The sequence below is a fragment of the Panthera pardus genome, unplaced genomic scaffold (genome assembly GCF_024362965.1).
Source record: "Panthera pardus isolate Hobbes unplaced genomic scaffold, ASM2436296v1 HiC_scaffold_21, whole genome shotgun sequence".
Taxonomy (NCBI): domain Eukaryota; kingdom Metazoa; phylum Chordata; class Mammalia; order Carnivora; family Felidae; genus Panthera; species Panthera pardus.
In genome coordinates this window covers 7,183,294-7,197,990 of record NW_026526777.1, presented here as the reverse complement: position 1 = coordinate 7,197,990, position 14,697 = coordinate 7,183,294, and the positions used below count along the sequence as shown (strand labels likewise).

At 44.3% G+C, this 14,697-nt stretch overlaps 1 protein-coding gene across 1 annotated transcript in view; it reads left to right on the top strand.

The window, feature by feature from the left end:
* Positions 1–14,697, top strand: part of RGS5 (regulator of G protein signaling 5) — a 50,679-nt gene that overhangs the window by 13,710 nt on the left and 22,272 nt on the right. The window contains exon 2 of the mRNA XM_019465729.2: positions 13,258–13,368. Coding sequence (XP_019321274.1) covers positions 13,258–13,368 — 111 coding nt within the window. The remainder of the gene's footprint in view (positions 1–13,257; positions 13,369–14,697) is intronic.

The following is a 14,697-nucleotide window of genomic DNA, read 5'->3' as shown; positions in this document are numbered from 1 at the left end:
GCGGCAATAAGAATAGGTAACACTTACAGAATATTTGCTACGCTCCAAGTGCTATTCTAAACATTTCAACGCATTAATTTATTTAGCTTCGTATCATAGATATGAGATTGAGGCTATATTATCACCATTTTACATAGAAAAATGGAGGCTCAGAAATTAAGCAACTTGCCCAAAGTCACCCCGCTGGTGATAAGAGTTGGAACATAAACCCAAGCAACGTGGGCTTGTGCGCTTAGGAGGTAAAGCAACTTTAAAGTACTTAGTTGATTTCAAGGTGCTCTGGGAGACCAAGGACGCAAGATTCGGTACTCACCCACAAGAAACCGGCTATCTCGCCGGAAGTACATACATATGGAGCTGAGATGTACATTCGTGAGGGACTAGAGTAATTGAGTGAAAATGGGCCGCCTGCAACTTTGCAGAAAACAATGTGTTCTGGGGTGCCTGGGTGGCTCAGGTCAAGATCTCATGGTTTGGGATTTCGAGCCCCGTATCTGGCTCTGTGCTGACAGCTCGGAGCCTGGAGCTTGCTTCAGATTCTGTGTCTCCCTCTCTCTCTGCCCCTTCCCCTCTCTCTCTCTCTCTCTCTCTCTCAAAAATAAATAAAACATTTAAAAAATTTAAAAAACAAAACAAAACTACAATGTGTTCTATCCCTTGCTCCAGAACTTCTTAGAGATCTTGGGATAAGATCTCGTGAGATCTTATAAAAAAACCTTTTAATTTCCATAACCCTTGGTGTTTTGTGTTTTCTTTTAAAATAAGAGGAGGGTGGGGTGCCTGGGTGGCTTAGTCAGTTAAGCAACCAACTCTTGATTTCAACTCGGGTCACGATCTGCTGGTTCATGAAGTCGAGCCCCACATCGAACTCTGCACTGACCGCTCAGAGGCCGCTTTGCTCTCTCTCTCTCTCTCTCTCTCTCTCTCTCTGTCTTTCTCTGCCCCTCCCACCCTCTCTTAAAATAAATAAACAAACAAAAAAGTAAGGGAAGGGTAAATTAAAAGCCCTCTAAGGCCCCTTAACTATGTCTCAATTTTGTGACTTGTTACCAGAGAAGGCAGAAAGCAGTGTAGGCTGGCGTAGTTACTCTTCAGGAAAGAAGTGAGATTCGTTTGGCTCTTCAAGTATTAGAACAGCTGTAAATTGCCATTTCGACAGTGGGAGAGCAAGACCATGTGCGTGGGAGATAACGGGGAGACCAGCAGGAATAAGATAGACATTTTTCTTCACTGGCATAGGAGTGTTAGCAAATCATCATCATGGTCACTGTCCTCATCCCTGCCATGTGCCGAGTGCGTGGTAAATTTGCCAGGCATTAATCCAAGTGCTTCATATGGAGTAACTCAGCTTATCATCATAAGAACCTTTTGAGGTAGGTGCCATTATTGTCTCCATTTTCCATCTTACAGATGAGAAAACAGAGGAGAGGTAAGGTTTAAAAACTTGCCAAAAGTCACAGAGGTAGTTGGGTAAATCTGGATGGTTTGGCTCCAACATCCATGCCCCTAACCACCATGCTATTCTGTCTCCTGCCTTTTAGTTCTGGTATTAATTTGATTCTGTGGGTAAGAGCTCAACGTTCCGCTTTGCTCTGCAAACTCTTGCAGTTATATAACCTGAGACGGGCTTTTACCACAGTTGGGAGGCGGACATCTTCTTTGCCAAGGGCAGAGAAGAGATTTAACACAATTCAACATGCTATTTGTCACTGTAATCATGGAATTGAGATCTGGAAAGTGTCTTCTGAGATCCTCTGGACAGAGCCAGGTGGTTATATATGACTTAAGTTATCCAAAACAACTGGTTGCTTTTCTTTTCTTGATGATTCTTTTTTTTTTTTTTTTTTTTTCAGCAATGGAAACTTTGCCACATATAGTTCACTATTCCTATGGTTTCATCACCATATGGTTACTGAGTTCTCCCGAACATCTACTGTTTTAATTTAAGCAATCCTGTGTTTGTGTGGGGGGTACTTTTTCACACTTACAGGTGACTGGTTTTGAACAATTTTAAAATGGATACATCATTATTTATATTTCTTATTTGAAGCTTCATAATGCTTTGGGGCCCTTGCTTGGGTCTGGATACCATTTTGGATAAGCTAGGAGCTCTGGTGCTAAGGGAAAGTCTCATGGGCACCTTATTTCTTTGCCCTTCTATGGTCCTACCAACCCCCCCTGGAGTCCTGCGGTGTGGGCTGGACAAGGGTGGTGGTTTGATGAGTTGGAGAACACTGGACAACCGTCCTCTGACTTGCTTCAGGAATGCCCTCTTGTCCCTCTGTTTTTCGGTCTCTTCCTTTACCATTCATTAAAAGCAATTCTTTTCTTTGAGAAGAAGCCACCCTATTTCCCTGGTGAGTTTAGGGTCTTGGAAAACAAAGGCCAGAAATGGAGTACTGCCTTCAATTAATATCTGCTTTTGGCCTTACAGCACAGCTTTGTCAGAGGTAAGAAAGCACAAATGCCTGAGTACCTCAAGCATTGTCTCAGAACTATGATTTAGGGAATACAGATTCTTAAAAGTAAGAGGAAAAACTCTATGGAGAGGAAAACACGAACTAACACCTCAGTAAATTAATATTTTGTGTAAATCACTGTTATTATCTTTAAGAGTTGCTACAGATCACTTGCTTTCTGCCTGTTTGCTGTGGGGAAGAGTGAGCTCTCGACCAGGTAGAACGCTTACACCTAGATTGTGTGATTATAAGGAAAGTCCGGTGACCTTGCGTGGTCTTCCACACTCATATGTATCAGGGATCTGGGGAGACAGAGTGTCTCTCCCCCATGTGACTGAGGAAGAAGATGCATCACCAGATAGGGCCGGACTCTATCAACCTGCCCACGTCCAGTCTGCTTTTGATCAGTAGGAAGCAAACAAGGATGCCACAAAGATAGAGCTTTCCACACCACCTGTAGGTGAGTCAGGCCCTCCCTTCTGTTTTTGGTCACTGCTAAGACCCTCCTGTCTTCCCCAGAGTAGGGCCACCAGAAATTGCTTTTGACTTTTCCTAATTCAGTTCGGTATCTTTGTTATCTCGCCAAGAAAGTCATGTTGAAGGTACCAAGAAAAGAGGCAAAGCTAAAATAAAAAGAAAGCATTTATTTGGGGTCTCAGAATTGCAACTCAGAAGGTAAAGATTCGGGTAGCAACTCAGATTGTCATTTCCTCCTCCCCCCTCCCCCCCCACCTTCTGCCAGGGAACAAAAGTCAGGGGTTTTTAAAGACAAAAGGGAAGGCAATGCTTGTATATGTTGTTTACAAAGAATTTCGATTGGTGTTGGTGGCAGGAAACAAATCTTGGCCAAATATAATTGGTTGCTAAGGCAATCACTAAGCAAAACCTCTTACTATAGCAAGTAGCAGGTGTTCAGGCTGAGTCCTTGGAATATTTGCAGCTAGTTCAAGGTTTATGATTTCATCCTGTGTGAACGTGCATAAGGCCCAATACTTTAATGGCGTCCACCGCTCCATTTTAAAAGCCCTGGACAGAAGTAACTCCTTTCCATTTCACCCTTCACGGCATGAAGTTCATTCATCCGACCAAGAGAAAATGCGCTTAATATGATCAAATACTAATATCCCCAAAGTTAAAGGAAACTGCTACAAACCATAATACTAGGTGGTATAAGATGAAGTTTCCTAAGTAGCGGTAATGAAGGCCGTGGTGATGGTGGTGGTGACGATGATGGTAATGATCGTTACAGGAGGGTGGGAGAGACACTGGTCCTTGTCTCACGGAGTCCAAGAAGGAAGCTCGTGGACATCAGAGGGTGAGCCAAGTGAGAGAGTTTGTCGAGGGCAAGTACAAAGCTCTCGAGCATGAGAGGGATCCCGACTGGGTTGCCGGCAAAGATTTTTGTCTCTGACTTTTTATTCGGACCTTACCGGAAAGTCTGAGACTCCACTCACGGCGCTTAGCCCAGGCAGGTCTGGGATGTATCTATCCTTTTTTTCTCCCCAAACTCCTGCCAGCAGCTTCAGCCTCCCACTTGAAGGTGCAGCCTGCCTCCCCGAGGTCCCTTATCTATCCCTGCCTAATGTTAACCCTTTCCCTACTCAGGATGGTGATGATGATGGTGATGGTGATGGTGGTGATGATGGTGGTAGTGGTGATGAGGAGAAGGACGACCACCACCACCATGTATTCCATGACATTTATGTTCCAGGCACTATGCTAACTTTCACATACATTATCTCATGCACTCTTCGCAGAAGGCTTTGCGTGGGCAGCACTAACGTTGTCCTTTTTTAACAGACGATGGAACCGAGGCCAGGAGATGTTACGGAACTTGTATAAGGTCACACAGAGAGTAAGGGACTGTTGAAAACTAGCCTAAATCAATTTATTCATATCCAACTCTCAGGTTCGTTTTGGTAGCTAAACATAGCCATTAATGGTGAGCCATGGGTGACGGCCACCTGCTTCCCTACGACTTTGCTACCAGCTTAAGAAAACAAGACCACCATTCGTAACGTGAAACCCAAACGGGCCATACTTATTTGTGCGAATAAATATTAACGAGCTGGTGCAAAAAAGTTTCTATAACTTGTTCTCCAATCTCAGTAAAGTCCTCATTCTTTGTGCTCCGACCACAACTGGTGGGAAAGATTCAGCCAGACAATATCCTGAGGCCCTTGTGGGTGATATCAGGCAACAAGAAATCTCCAAATCAAGGCTTGAACGCAAGACTATTTTAGGGATCAAGCTGTGGGTGCCGTCTCTAAGGGTGAAGAGATCATTACATTTGTATAACCTTTGTATGAAATGGGTGCGGGTTCCCACAATGAGTCACCTGTCCAAATGACTTGAACGCCATTATTGTGCCTGGAAGAGCCAATTATCTACTGAACGAACCTGCATGTAAAAACTCATTGCTAACATATTCTGCTAACTGGCAAAGCAGCTGATGTTGATCTCAGGAAGGACAGCTGAAACACTTACAGAGGTCACTTCTGCAGCACGGTCTTGGTAAAAAGCTTGCTGACCGCCAGGATAATGTGAGTTCCTTATTGGGGCATGCAGCTGAAGCGAAAGCCTACACACACAATGTCACATCGTAGCAATTCCAACCGGCTGGTATTTTTAATTTCTTTGTTTTGATTCCTTGTTTTGTGTTTGTCCTATTCAACTAAAATACAGACTCCATGAGAGGACCTTGTCTTTTTGTTTCACTGGGGATTTCAAAACCGGTAATAGTGTATGGGATAGGACAAGCATTTAATAATCTTGAATAAGTGAGCAAAAGGCGAATTCTACGGAGGCCTGTCTTTTCTATCTCAACTATGATCCTCGGAAATAAGGTCAGCTTATTTGAATAAGCACCCGCGTCGACTCCCTAGCCTTTACTGTGCGTTGCCTGTGCGGGACCTGAAAGTAACAAGTCAGTCCGGGGTAGTTGAGGTAGGAGCTTGAACACAAGCAAGGCATGAACTGTCTGTAGTTCATATCGAAGTAGGTTAATTCAGGAAAATGGTAGATTCCAAACTGATACATTTTCTCTCTACTGGAATGACCCGGCACCGTGGATCTTGATTTTAAGAGGCCATGTTCCGAGCATCTTGGGGAGTTCAGAATTTTAGTTCCTGCACTGGCCTGATTTTCCACTGTATTTCTTTCTATTCCGCTAAGGGTTTTCAAGGTCATTTACTAACCCCTGCCTCTCATGAGCCATCGATGAGTAACAAAGTCCATTCATCTCAAGCTCTTACAAGAGCCGCCAACAGGAAGGCTTTTCCAGCCAGATGAGGCTTTCCAGATGGGTCTTGCCTCGTGAACACACACCCTCCGGGCTCCCTTTTCTCTGTCAGCCTCGGCTTGGGTTCTGTCTGTGTGATTCCCACCTTGACCACGGGAGCTCAGGGGACCCCACTTCTTCCCCTGCATGTCAGATTAGCTGATGGCTCTGGAGGCAGTACTCTCAGGCTGTGGAGACTGGCTGCGAACAAGTGTTTTCGAAACTGTTGTTTATCTTTTCTGGGTGTTTATGACACTTTCAGGAGCCAAGAAAACGCATGTCCTTTTTACTTCTGTGCCACCAAGCTCTGTGGTGTTTCTTCAGCAAGCAGCAGCCTGGAACACTGCCTTCTGATCTTCCGATCATCTACAGGTCTGCCTCTCTAGAGGATTCTCCACTGATGCGCATCAATTTCCCACAGCCAGCAGGGGGCATCTACGACACAGATTTAAACTGAATTGACTTTACATTGGATTGTCCCTGAGAGGGGATGGTTTGGGGACACCTCTTTTGGAAATGTAAAATCCCTGTTCTATGCTTCCCCATCTTGGCTTTCCTCTTGACCGTTCCCAACATACGTCTGGAGTCTGGAATGAAAGCTGTGGTTACCACATGTCTTCCAACCGCAAGACTGGTCTCTGCCTCCGGGCTACTTCTGTTTTTAAGTCCGGATAAATTACGGCCTCACAATAGATTCTGATCAGACCCTTAGGGGTTGTGGTTGCCTCCCCCGCCTCTTCTCCCAGGAGTGGGCCCTACCTGGCTTAAGAACTGACTGAGCATGCTTAGTTTGAGCCTTACTTGCCTTTCATCCTCTTTAACAGCTAGAAACGGAATTTCGTTCCTTTAGAGTCCTTGTGGTCATTCAGTGGCTTTTCACCTCTCCCCGTTAACCAAATTAAAAAACACCCGAGTCTTGGGCACCTGAGGTGGTTTAGTCGGCTAAGCGACCACCCCTGGTTTTGACTCAGGCCATGATCTCATGGTTTTGTGGGCTCGAGCCCCAGGTCAGGCTCTGTGTGCTGACCACACGGAGCCCGCTTAGGATTCTCCCTGTCTCTCTGCCCCGCCCCCACTCGCAGTCTCTCTTTCTCAAAATAAATAAATAAGCAAATTAAAAAAAATTCTAGTTTCAGGGACATATTCTACTCCACACCCTGGTATTTCACTCGCCCCACCCCAAAATTCAGTTTTACTCTAACTGAGCAATTCATGAATTCATTTACTGGGTCTTCAATTTACATAGCAGATTTTTTTTTTTTGAGCACCTATTTTTTTAAATTTTATTTTTAATTTTACTTTAATTTAATTTGTTTGATTTTGTTTACTTTTGAGAGAGAGAAAGAGAGAGGGAGAGAGAGAGGGAGACCTGGAATCTGAAGCAGGCTCCAGGCTCTGAGCTGTCAGCACAGAGCCCAAAGAGGGGCTTGAACTTGGGAACCACGAGGTCGTGGCCAGAGCCAGAGTCTGACGCTTAACCGTCTGAGCCACCCAGGCACCTCTTTTTTGAGCACCTATTAAGTGCCAGGCCCTGAGCAATGACGTGCTGACATCGGAATCGTGAACAAAACAGATATTGACCCTGCTCTTGGAGACCTGTCACTCCAGGGGGAGACGGAGACAAGACGCAAAAAACATACAGAGATGCATGTGCAAATTGATACAGAGATGCATGTGCAAATTGATAAGGGCCGAGAAGGAAAAATGCAGAAGGCTCTACAAATACAATAGGGGCAGCTGTTAAGAGTTTCGTCTCCCTTTGCACTGTCTTCGTGCTGTCACATGAGTACCCATTTGAGCTCCTTGACATTAGGGCCTGTGTCCATTAACTGGTATATCCCAGGCACTGTGGTCAGTGACTAGAAAATTATCGACCATATAATTTACACATGTGCCCTACATTCACCTATCCCAAGTGTCTCCAAAGCAAAGAACCATCTCTGTAACCCACGAAACACCTCGCACAGGACTTTATATATAGTTGGCTATTCTATATCCTATATTCTACTTGAATATAATTGCATTTTTATGTCATTTTATTATTTTTGATTAAAAAGGTTTTTTTAATGTTTATTTTTGAGAGAGAAAGAGAGAGTGTGTGAGCGAGTAGGGGACGGGCAGAGAGAGAGGGAGACACAGAATCCGAAGCGGGCTCCAGGCTCCGAGCTGTCAGCACAGAGCCCGACGCGGGGCTCGAACTCATGAACTGCGAGATCATGACCTGAGCCAAAGCCGGTCGCTTCACCGACTAAGCCACCCTGGCACCCCTATAATTGTAGTTTTAAAAGTTCAGCTATAGTTCTGTTTTGATTGATGCTTCTACTGTTTTTCATATATGTGCACCTTAAGGTAATATCTCTGACTCAATTCACCCAGAAGAAGGAAGGACCTAGGTGACCCAGGGCCTTTGGAAATTTGATTTCCTGGCCAGTATACCCACAGAAGGCACAGATTTAAAACCACAAACCCTACAACTATTCCAACCCTTTTCAGTTTGAAATTGCTAACGTGAGTCATCTACAGAAAGAATTATCTCCCTCTGAGCCTTTAATTAAAATCTCACCCAGGCATTTCCAACTGATTTTATTTCAAAACAAGGTTTTCTTTGTAAAACAAAACGGTGCCAAGACAGGGGTGAGATGGGAGGAGATAAAAACTGCTTCGTGTTCACCAGCATTAATGTAATGTAGCCAGGGCGGTCAAACCGAGCCGAGAATGAGTAGAAATCATAAATGTGTTAGAATGTCTTCTTCTCTAGATGGAGTTGTTTTTGACATTGAGTTAATGTCAGATACATTCAAGTTGATTTTTAAGAGGGGGAGTAAAATGATAGGGTTGAGCTTTTGTTTTGTTTGATTTTCCACTTGGTTTATGTTGATCACAGACGTGTGTGTAGCTATGGTGGGGAGGAAGAGGCAAGGGGGAATGTGTCCGGTCTGTTCCAGGAACTCCTGGGGAGAAAAACAAATGTAGTAACATTGTTTATCCTTGCAAAAAAACATAGAAGGTTTCAAATAGCTTCGACTGCAGCATCTGCCAACGGCTTCATCCTTAAACTCTTAGTGTTTTGCAAGACATGCAATCGTATTATTCATTCTCCATATTCCTGCAAACTCCTAATTAAACCAAATGGACTTCCTGGCTTAAGGACTCTCTTTAACGTCTGATATTTGAACACACATTACGCCAAGAGTTGAAGCTATGGGAAGAAGTATTTCCCAAAGCCCTGCATTTCCTTTCTCCTTTACATCCCCAGGGCAAATATGAGGAAACGAGTAACCTGACGTTCTGGTATATGTTTATCAACTCTGAGGAAATGGAATGTAATTTTCTATAGGCAATGTTATAAATGGCCATTGATTTCTAGAACATCTGGTGAAAAGCTTATTTAAGCAGTGATGCAGATGAAATTGTACTAGGGTTCTGATTGATTCTGGTTTTTAAATTTATTTTTTATTTTATTTCATCTTTACATTTGTTTATTTTTGAGAGAGAGAGAGAGAGAAACAGAGTGCAAGCGGGGGAAGGACAGAGAGAGAGGGAGACACAGAATTCAAAGCAGGCTCCAGGCTCTGTCTGAGCTGTCAGCACAGAGCCTGACTTGTACTCGAACCCACGAACCATGAGATCATGACGTGGGCCGAAGTTGGATGCTCAACTGACTGAGCCACCCAGCCCCCCCCCTCCCCAATTGATTCTGGTTTTAAAAGGCTTTTGTGGGACATCTTAAAAATTTGACCACCTTTATAAAAAACCATGTATTTTTATGGGAAAGTACATCCTGAAAGAGTTAACAAAAGAAAAACCCAAGACAGATTGAGTTTGTAAGATGGGATGCCACCTGTCTACACAGACACAGTCTTTGAAGCCACCTTTCAATCATATCACCTCTTTTTGTTTTCCTACCCAAACTGCGGCAGGCTGAGCACCGTCCAGAGGCTCCTCTGCCATCCCTGTCTTCATCAGGAAGGGAAGGCAGAGCGAGCCGGCTTCGTCTAACCCGCCTGTCTGCTCTCCCTACTCACCCTTGACACTCAGCAGCGCAGACCCACTTGGGCCTCCCTCCGAAGGACAGGCACACCCCCCTCGTTTTGCCTGGAAGGGCCCATCTTTGCTGCTCCCGCTTGGCCTCCTTGGAGAAGCCCCCCCTCGCCCCGACTTGCCCCTGTGGGCCAGAGATCTGCTGCCCTCTGGAGCCTCTCCTTGAAAAGCTGCTTGTGATCGCTTACAAGTTTGGGGCTTCAGTGGGCTAGAAGCACCTTGAAGGCAAGGACCAAACTCTGTAAGTGTGTGGCGAGCTGCTGACACAGTCAACATGACCAAGGAGGAAATTAACGGGGCGCCGGGTGGCTCAGTCGGTTAAGCGTCCGGCTCTTGACTTCGGCTCAGGTCATGATCTCCCAGTTCGTGGGCTCGAGCCCCGCGTCGGGCTCTGTGCTGACAGCCCAGAGCGTGGAGCCTGCTTCGGATTCTGTGTCTCCCCCTCTGTCTACCCCTCCCCAACTCATGCTCTGTGTCTGTCTCTCTCAAAAATAAATACACAATAAATTTTTTTTTGAAGGAGGAAATTAAAAAATGAAATTTAACAGAACTCCACTCCTTGTAACTTACCCCTTCGTGTCCAACCTGCTCTTTCGCCAGCAATCACATACAAATATCTCTCTTCCTTTTACGAAAAGCAATGGCTCAAATGGAGCAAAAGACACAGGGAGAAAAAAAAGAAACAGAAACAGAAAGGGGGAAAAAAACAACAACAACCCCCAAACCTCAAGAACCTTCCAAACAAAAAAACCAAGCATATGAGAAATGTTCTAAATGTTGGTGGGTGAATTACTGAGTCAAAGTTGAGACTGAAAACAGCTGCTTCATGCACCAGTTTACTCAAGGGTGGGGAGTCAGGGGATATGGGGCCAGAAGGAGAGCATATTATGGGTGAAGTTCTTCAAGAACTGGGTGGGATATTATGACCTGACCCCCAAAATGGACCTGGTGTTTCTGGCACACCAGCCAGCAGAGGGTAGCCACAAACATAGCGTGCATCGCCCCTGCCCCTGCCTTCGTAATATTTTCTTTCTTTTCCAGATAAATATTAAATTGGTGATTCTTGTCTCCAGAGCTAGAATATGGCAGGTGGTGGGTGTAGTAATTCTTAGTAACTGGTGGGAATCTTTTTGGATGTTTTAATTTGGTACTTGAAGCTAGGGAACATGGATGAGCTTAGTTGGAAAAATAATTATGCAGTTAGAACTAACTTTGAAGAAGCAGTATTATATGCCAAACACTGTGCTAAGTGATTCACATGCATTAGCATATTTAATCATCACGAAAAAGAGGATGTACTATTTTATCAGTCCCATTTTCTGGGCAAAAAATCCAAAACATTGGTTAATTTAAGCAACGTGAAGAGCTTGGAATCGAAATGACACTTATTCTCATGGTTTATATAAGCTCCCCCCGTGGAACTTTCCGGTTTCAACCAAAGTGCTGTTCTGGGTGCTGGGCTGTGGGATCTGAGCTGGCTTCAGCCAGAGAAAGGGTCCTAGGGAAAGAATGGAAGCAGAAAGAAATGCAAAGGAAAGGACATTGAAGTGACTAAATCTAAATCACAGTTTCAAAATTGTATTTATGATACTAAAGGAAACTATGATATGATTCAACATTTATAGGTTTTTTTGGTAGGTTACAGATTTCCTTAATTTTTTCTATCTAATATCCGTGATTGTTAATCTCACACATTTTCTTTTTTTTTCCAAAACAAATTTAAGTTTATTTATTTATTTTGAGAGAGAGGAAGGAAGCACACACACCAGCATGAGCAGCAGAGGGAGAGGGAAAGATAGAATCCCAAGCAGGCTCTGTACCATCAGCACAGAGCCAGATGCAGGGCTCAAACTCACGAACCTCAAGGTCATGACCTGACCCGAAATCAAGAGTCGGTTGCTTAATCAACTGAGCCACCCAGGTGGCTCACACGTTTTCTTTACTTAAATTGTCTCATCACTGTCTCCACGTGAATGGATGAAGAAAGTTTATTTAGAGCAGCCAAAGCCCATCTGGCCACAAGATGAATCCCATCATAGCTCTTGAAGACTTAGGTTAGGACCAGCATTGATGGGGAGAGAAATGTTAGCAGATTTGTCGGGAACAAAGTCAAGATCTCTTCAGTTCACTCTGGGTAATGTTTTTGAGTGTTGACTGGGTGGCCGGGCAATAAGCTCCCATAGGACTGACAGGTATTCAGGACTCAGAGCTTACCTTCACCTTCCAGCTGGGAAAACAGACACATGAATCAATAACCATAATGCAATGTGATCAATCCTATCTTCAGAGCCTGTGCAAAGCACCCAGACAGCAGTGAAAGAACAGTTTTTTGGGTCTATCAATATACAACAGCTTGCCTTACGGATTAATGCTTACGATTTGCTGGTGCTCTTGGAGTTCACACTCGCCATGATAATCGATAACTTAGAAGGTTAGTTTTGAAACTCGGCATGAAAACAGTTGCGTCCTATGGTCGTGGAATGCCCAGAATTCTGACTTCATCGACTCACCGAAATGTTGAGGATAGAAAGCAATGGTATGGTGCTGCTATGGTTGGCCCACTGGCAATTAATAATCATCTACTGAAGGCTTACTGCATGTAAGATACTCCAGTAGCCATTATAGAACAATGGGCAAGTGGCTGGGGAGAAACCAAATCCATCTAAATAAAGAACACTTTATAGAGAATACATCTTCAGGCAGAATCATTTAATTATATAGCTCAAGATAGCTGAAGAAAACATCTAGGTTAACTCTGTCATTTTACAGATGAGGGAACTGAGGCCTGGTGGTAAAAAACGATAAGTTTTTCAAATATTCGACATCTAATTAATGACAGATCTGGGACCAGGGTCCTCGGAGGACAGATAGGCAATGCAGTGGGTAGCTCACCTGTGAACTCTAGAGCCAGACCATGTGGGCTCCTGTCCCATCTCCAGACTGGCTGGGTTACCTTAAGTTTTTAAACACTCTGACTTTCAGTGTCTTCATCTGTAAAAAGGAATAATACCATAGTATCTGTCTTATATAAAAATGAAAGGATGCATATAAACCAGTAATTAAGAATAAAATGAGGGGATGCCTGGGTGGCTCAGTTGGTTGAGCGTCAGGTGTTGATTTCGGCTCGGGTCATGATCTCACTGTCTCTTGGAGCCCCATGTCAAGCTCCACACTAGGCATGGAGCTGCTTGAGATTCCCTCTCTCCCTCTTCCTCTGTCCCTCCCCTGCTTGAGCTCTCTCTCTCTCTCTCTCTCTCTCTCAAAATTAGATTATGCGTATTAACCAGGAACATAATAAGAGCTTGATAAATGTTAATTATTAGAACTCACGTGTCCCGGTTTCTACACCAGTATTCTTTCTGCCACAACAGTACAACGGGCTGTTGTTCGTTTTCGTTTCTCCGACACAGAAAGAAATCTATGTGCCAGATCTGTGTGCTCATATGGTGTTTCCATGGCCCCTTATATCTTTTCTAGGGCCAAGGAGATTAAGACCAAGTTGGGAATTCTCCTCCAGAAGCCAGACTCAGCGGTTGACCTTGTCATCCCATACAATGAGAAGCCGGAGAAACCAGCCAAGACCCAGAAGTGAGTCACAAACATGGGTTCTGCTCCTTTTCCTCCAGAGGATGGCTATTTCTCAGGTGTCCAGCACCAGCCCTCCCGTGTACAGCTCCCCACCTTCGATCACTTGCCGAAGGTCATAAGATCCCTCGGAGAAGAGGTGGTTTATAAATAAGCTTTCTACCCTTCCGTGTCTGGAGCATCATATTGGGTATTGGCAGGTGACTTAAAAAAATAAAGATAAGGCCCTGCCTTGGGACCCTGCTGGAGAGGCGGACAATACCAAGGCAGCCAATTTAAGCCAAATAGCTCCTTCTCTAAAATACTATTCCTTCAGGGTCCAACAGAGGAACAGAAGACTCTGTTCCCTGCCAGAGGAAGGAAGGAACACTCGACCAGCCGACTCTAATGTACATTAAGAGTTTTTAACCCCGATCCGTAAATTAATATTCTTGACTGGACTTCTCTCTCCTTTTCCCCCACCTCCCCACTTCCATCGATTCAGGCATGGAGAGACACTAGAATTCTAAAGATTCAAGCTGTCATGGCAGAGTCCAGCTGACCACTGGAGGAACTGTCCTCACAGCACACACATCGTTTTCATCTCCATCCACCCCCTCGAACATTTTCACGAGCATGAAAGTCAAGAAGGGCAAGTGGGTAGGAGAGAAAACAGATGCAGTCGAATTCCTTCACTCTGCCATCTAAAAGCTTTGAGGAGATCGCAGAAACGTGGTAGAAACACAGGCACCCCTTTATACCTGAATTTCTTCTTAAACGTAACATACGTATAAATTGGCCAATCGTTTCTTTGTCCAAATGCCCTTTAAGCTAAGATAGCCGGGTGGGTTGGGAGAGGAAGAGACGGGTTATTCCTCTTAAATCTTTTTCCTTCAACCTAAGTGGATATTTCCATTCTCCTCTTATTACTTCAAAGTGATTCCACACCGGAAGTGAGGCGTAATTGGGTTTTCTGCATTTAGAAAGGGGAAGCTAATTCAGGGTGGAGTGGCTCGCACCAGGCACTGGCAGGGAATGAGAAACACATTTCATAGCAGCGACAGATCAAAAAAGCCATCTATTTTGAAGAAAACAATGTAGTGGTTATGGATCTGTAGGAATTCACTTTCGGAAATAAATATAGTACTACATTTCCTGCTTTGATTCTCTGTTTTTATCTTGCACACAGACACTCGAGCTATTTGGCTTAACAGGGATTCAGAGAGAAGCAGTTTTGGAAGAAAACCTGGGGTCGATATTTATTGGATGATTTTCCTCTCTTGTCTTCTGTCGCCTTTCTTCTTCCAGGAGTTTAAATTGGTTTTTTTGGGGGGGGGGGGAAATCCTTCATAT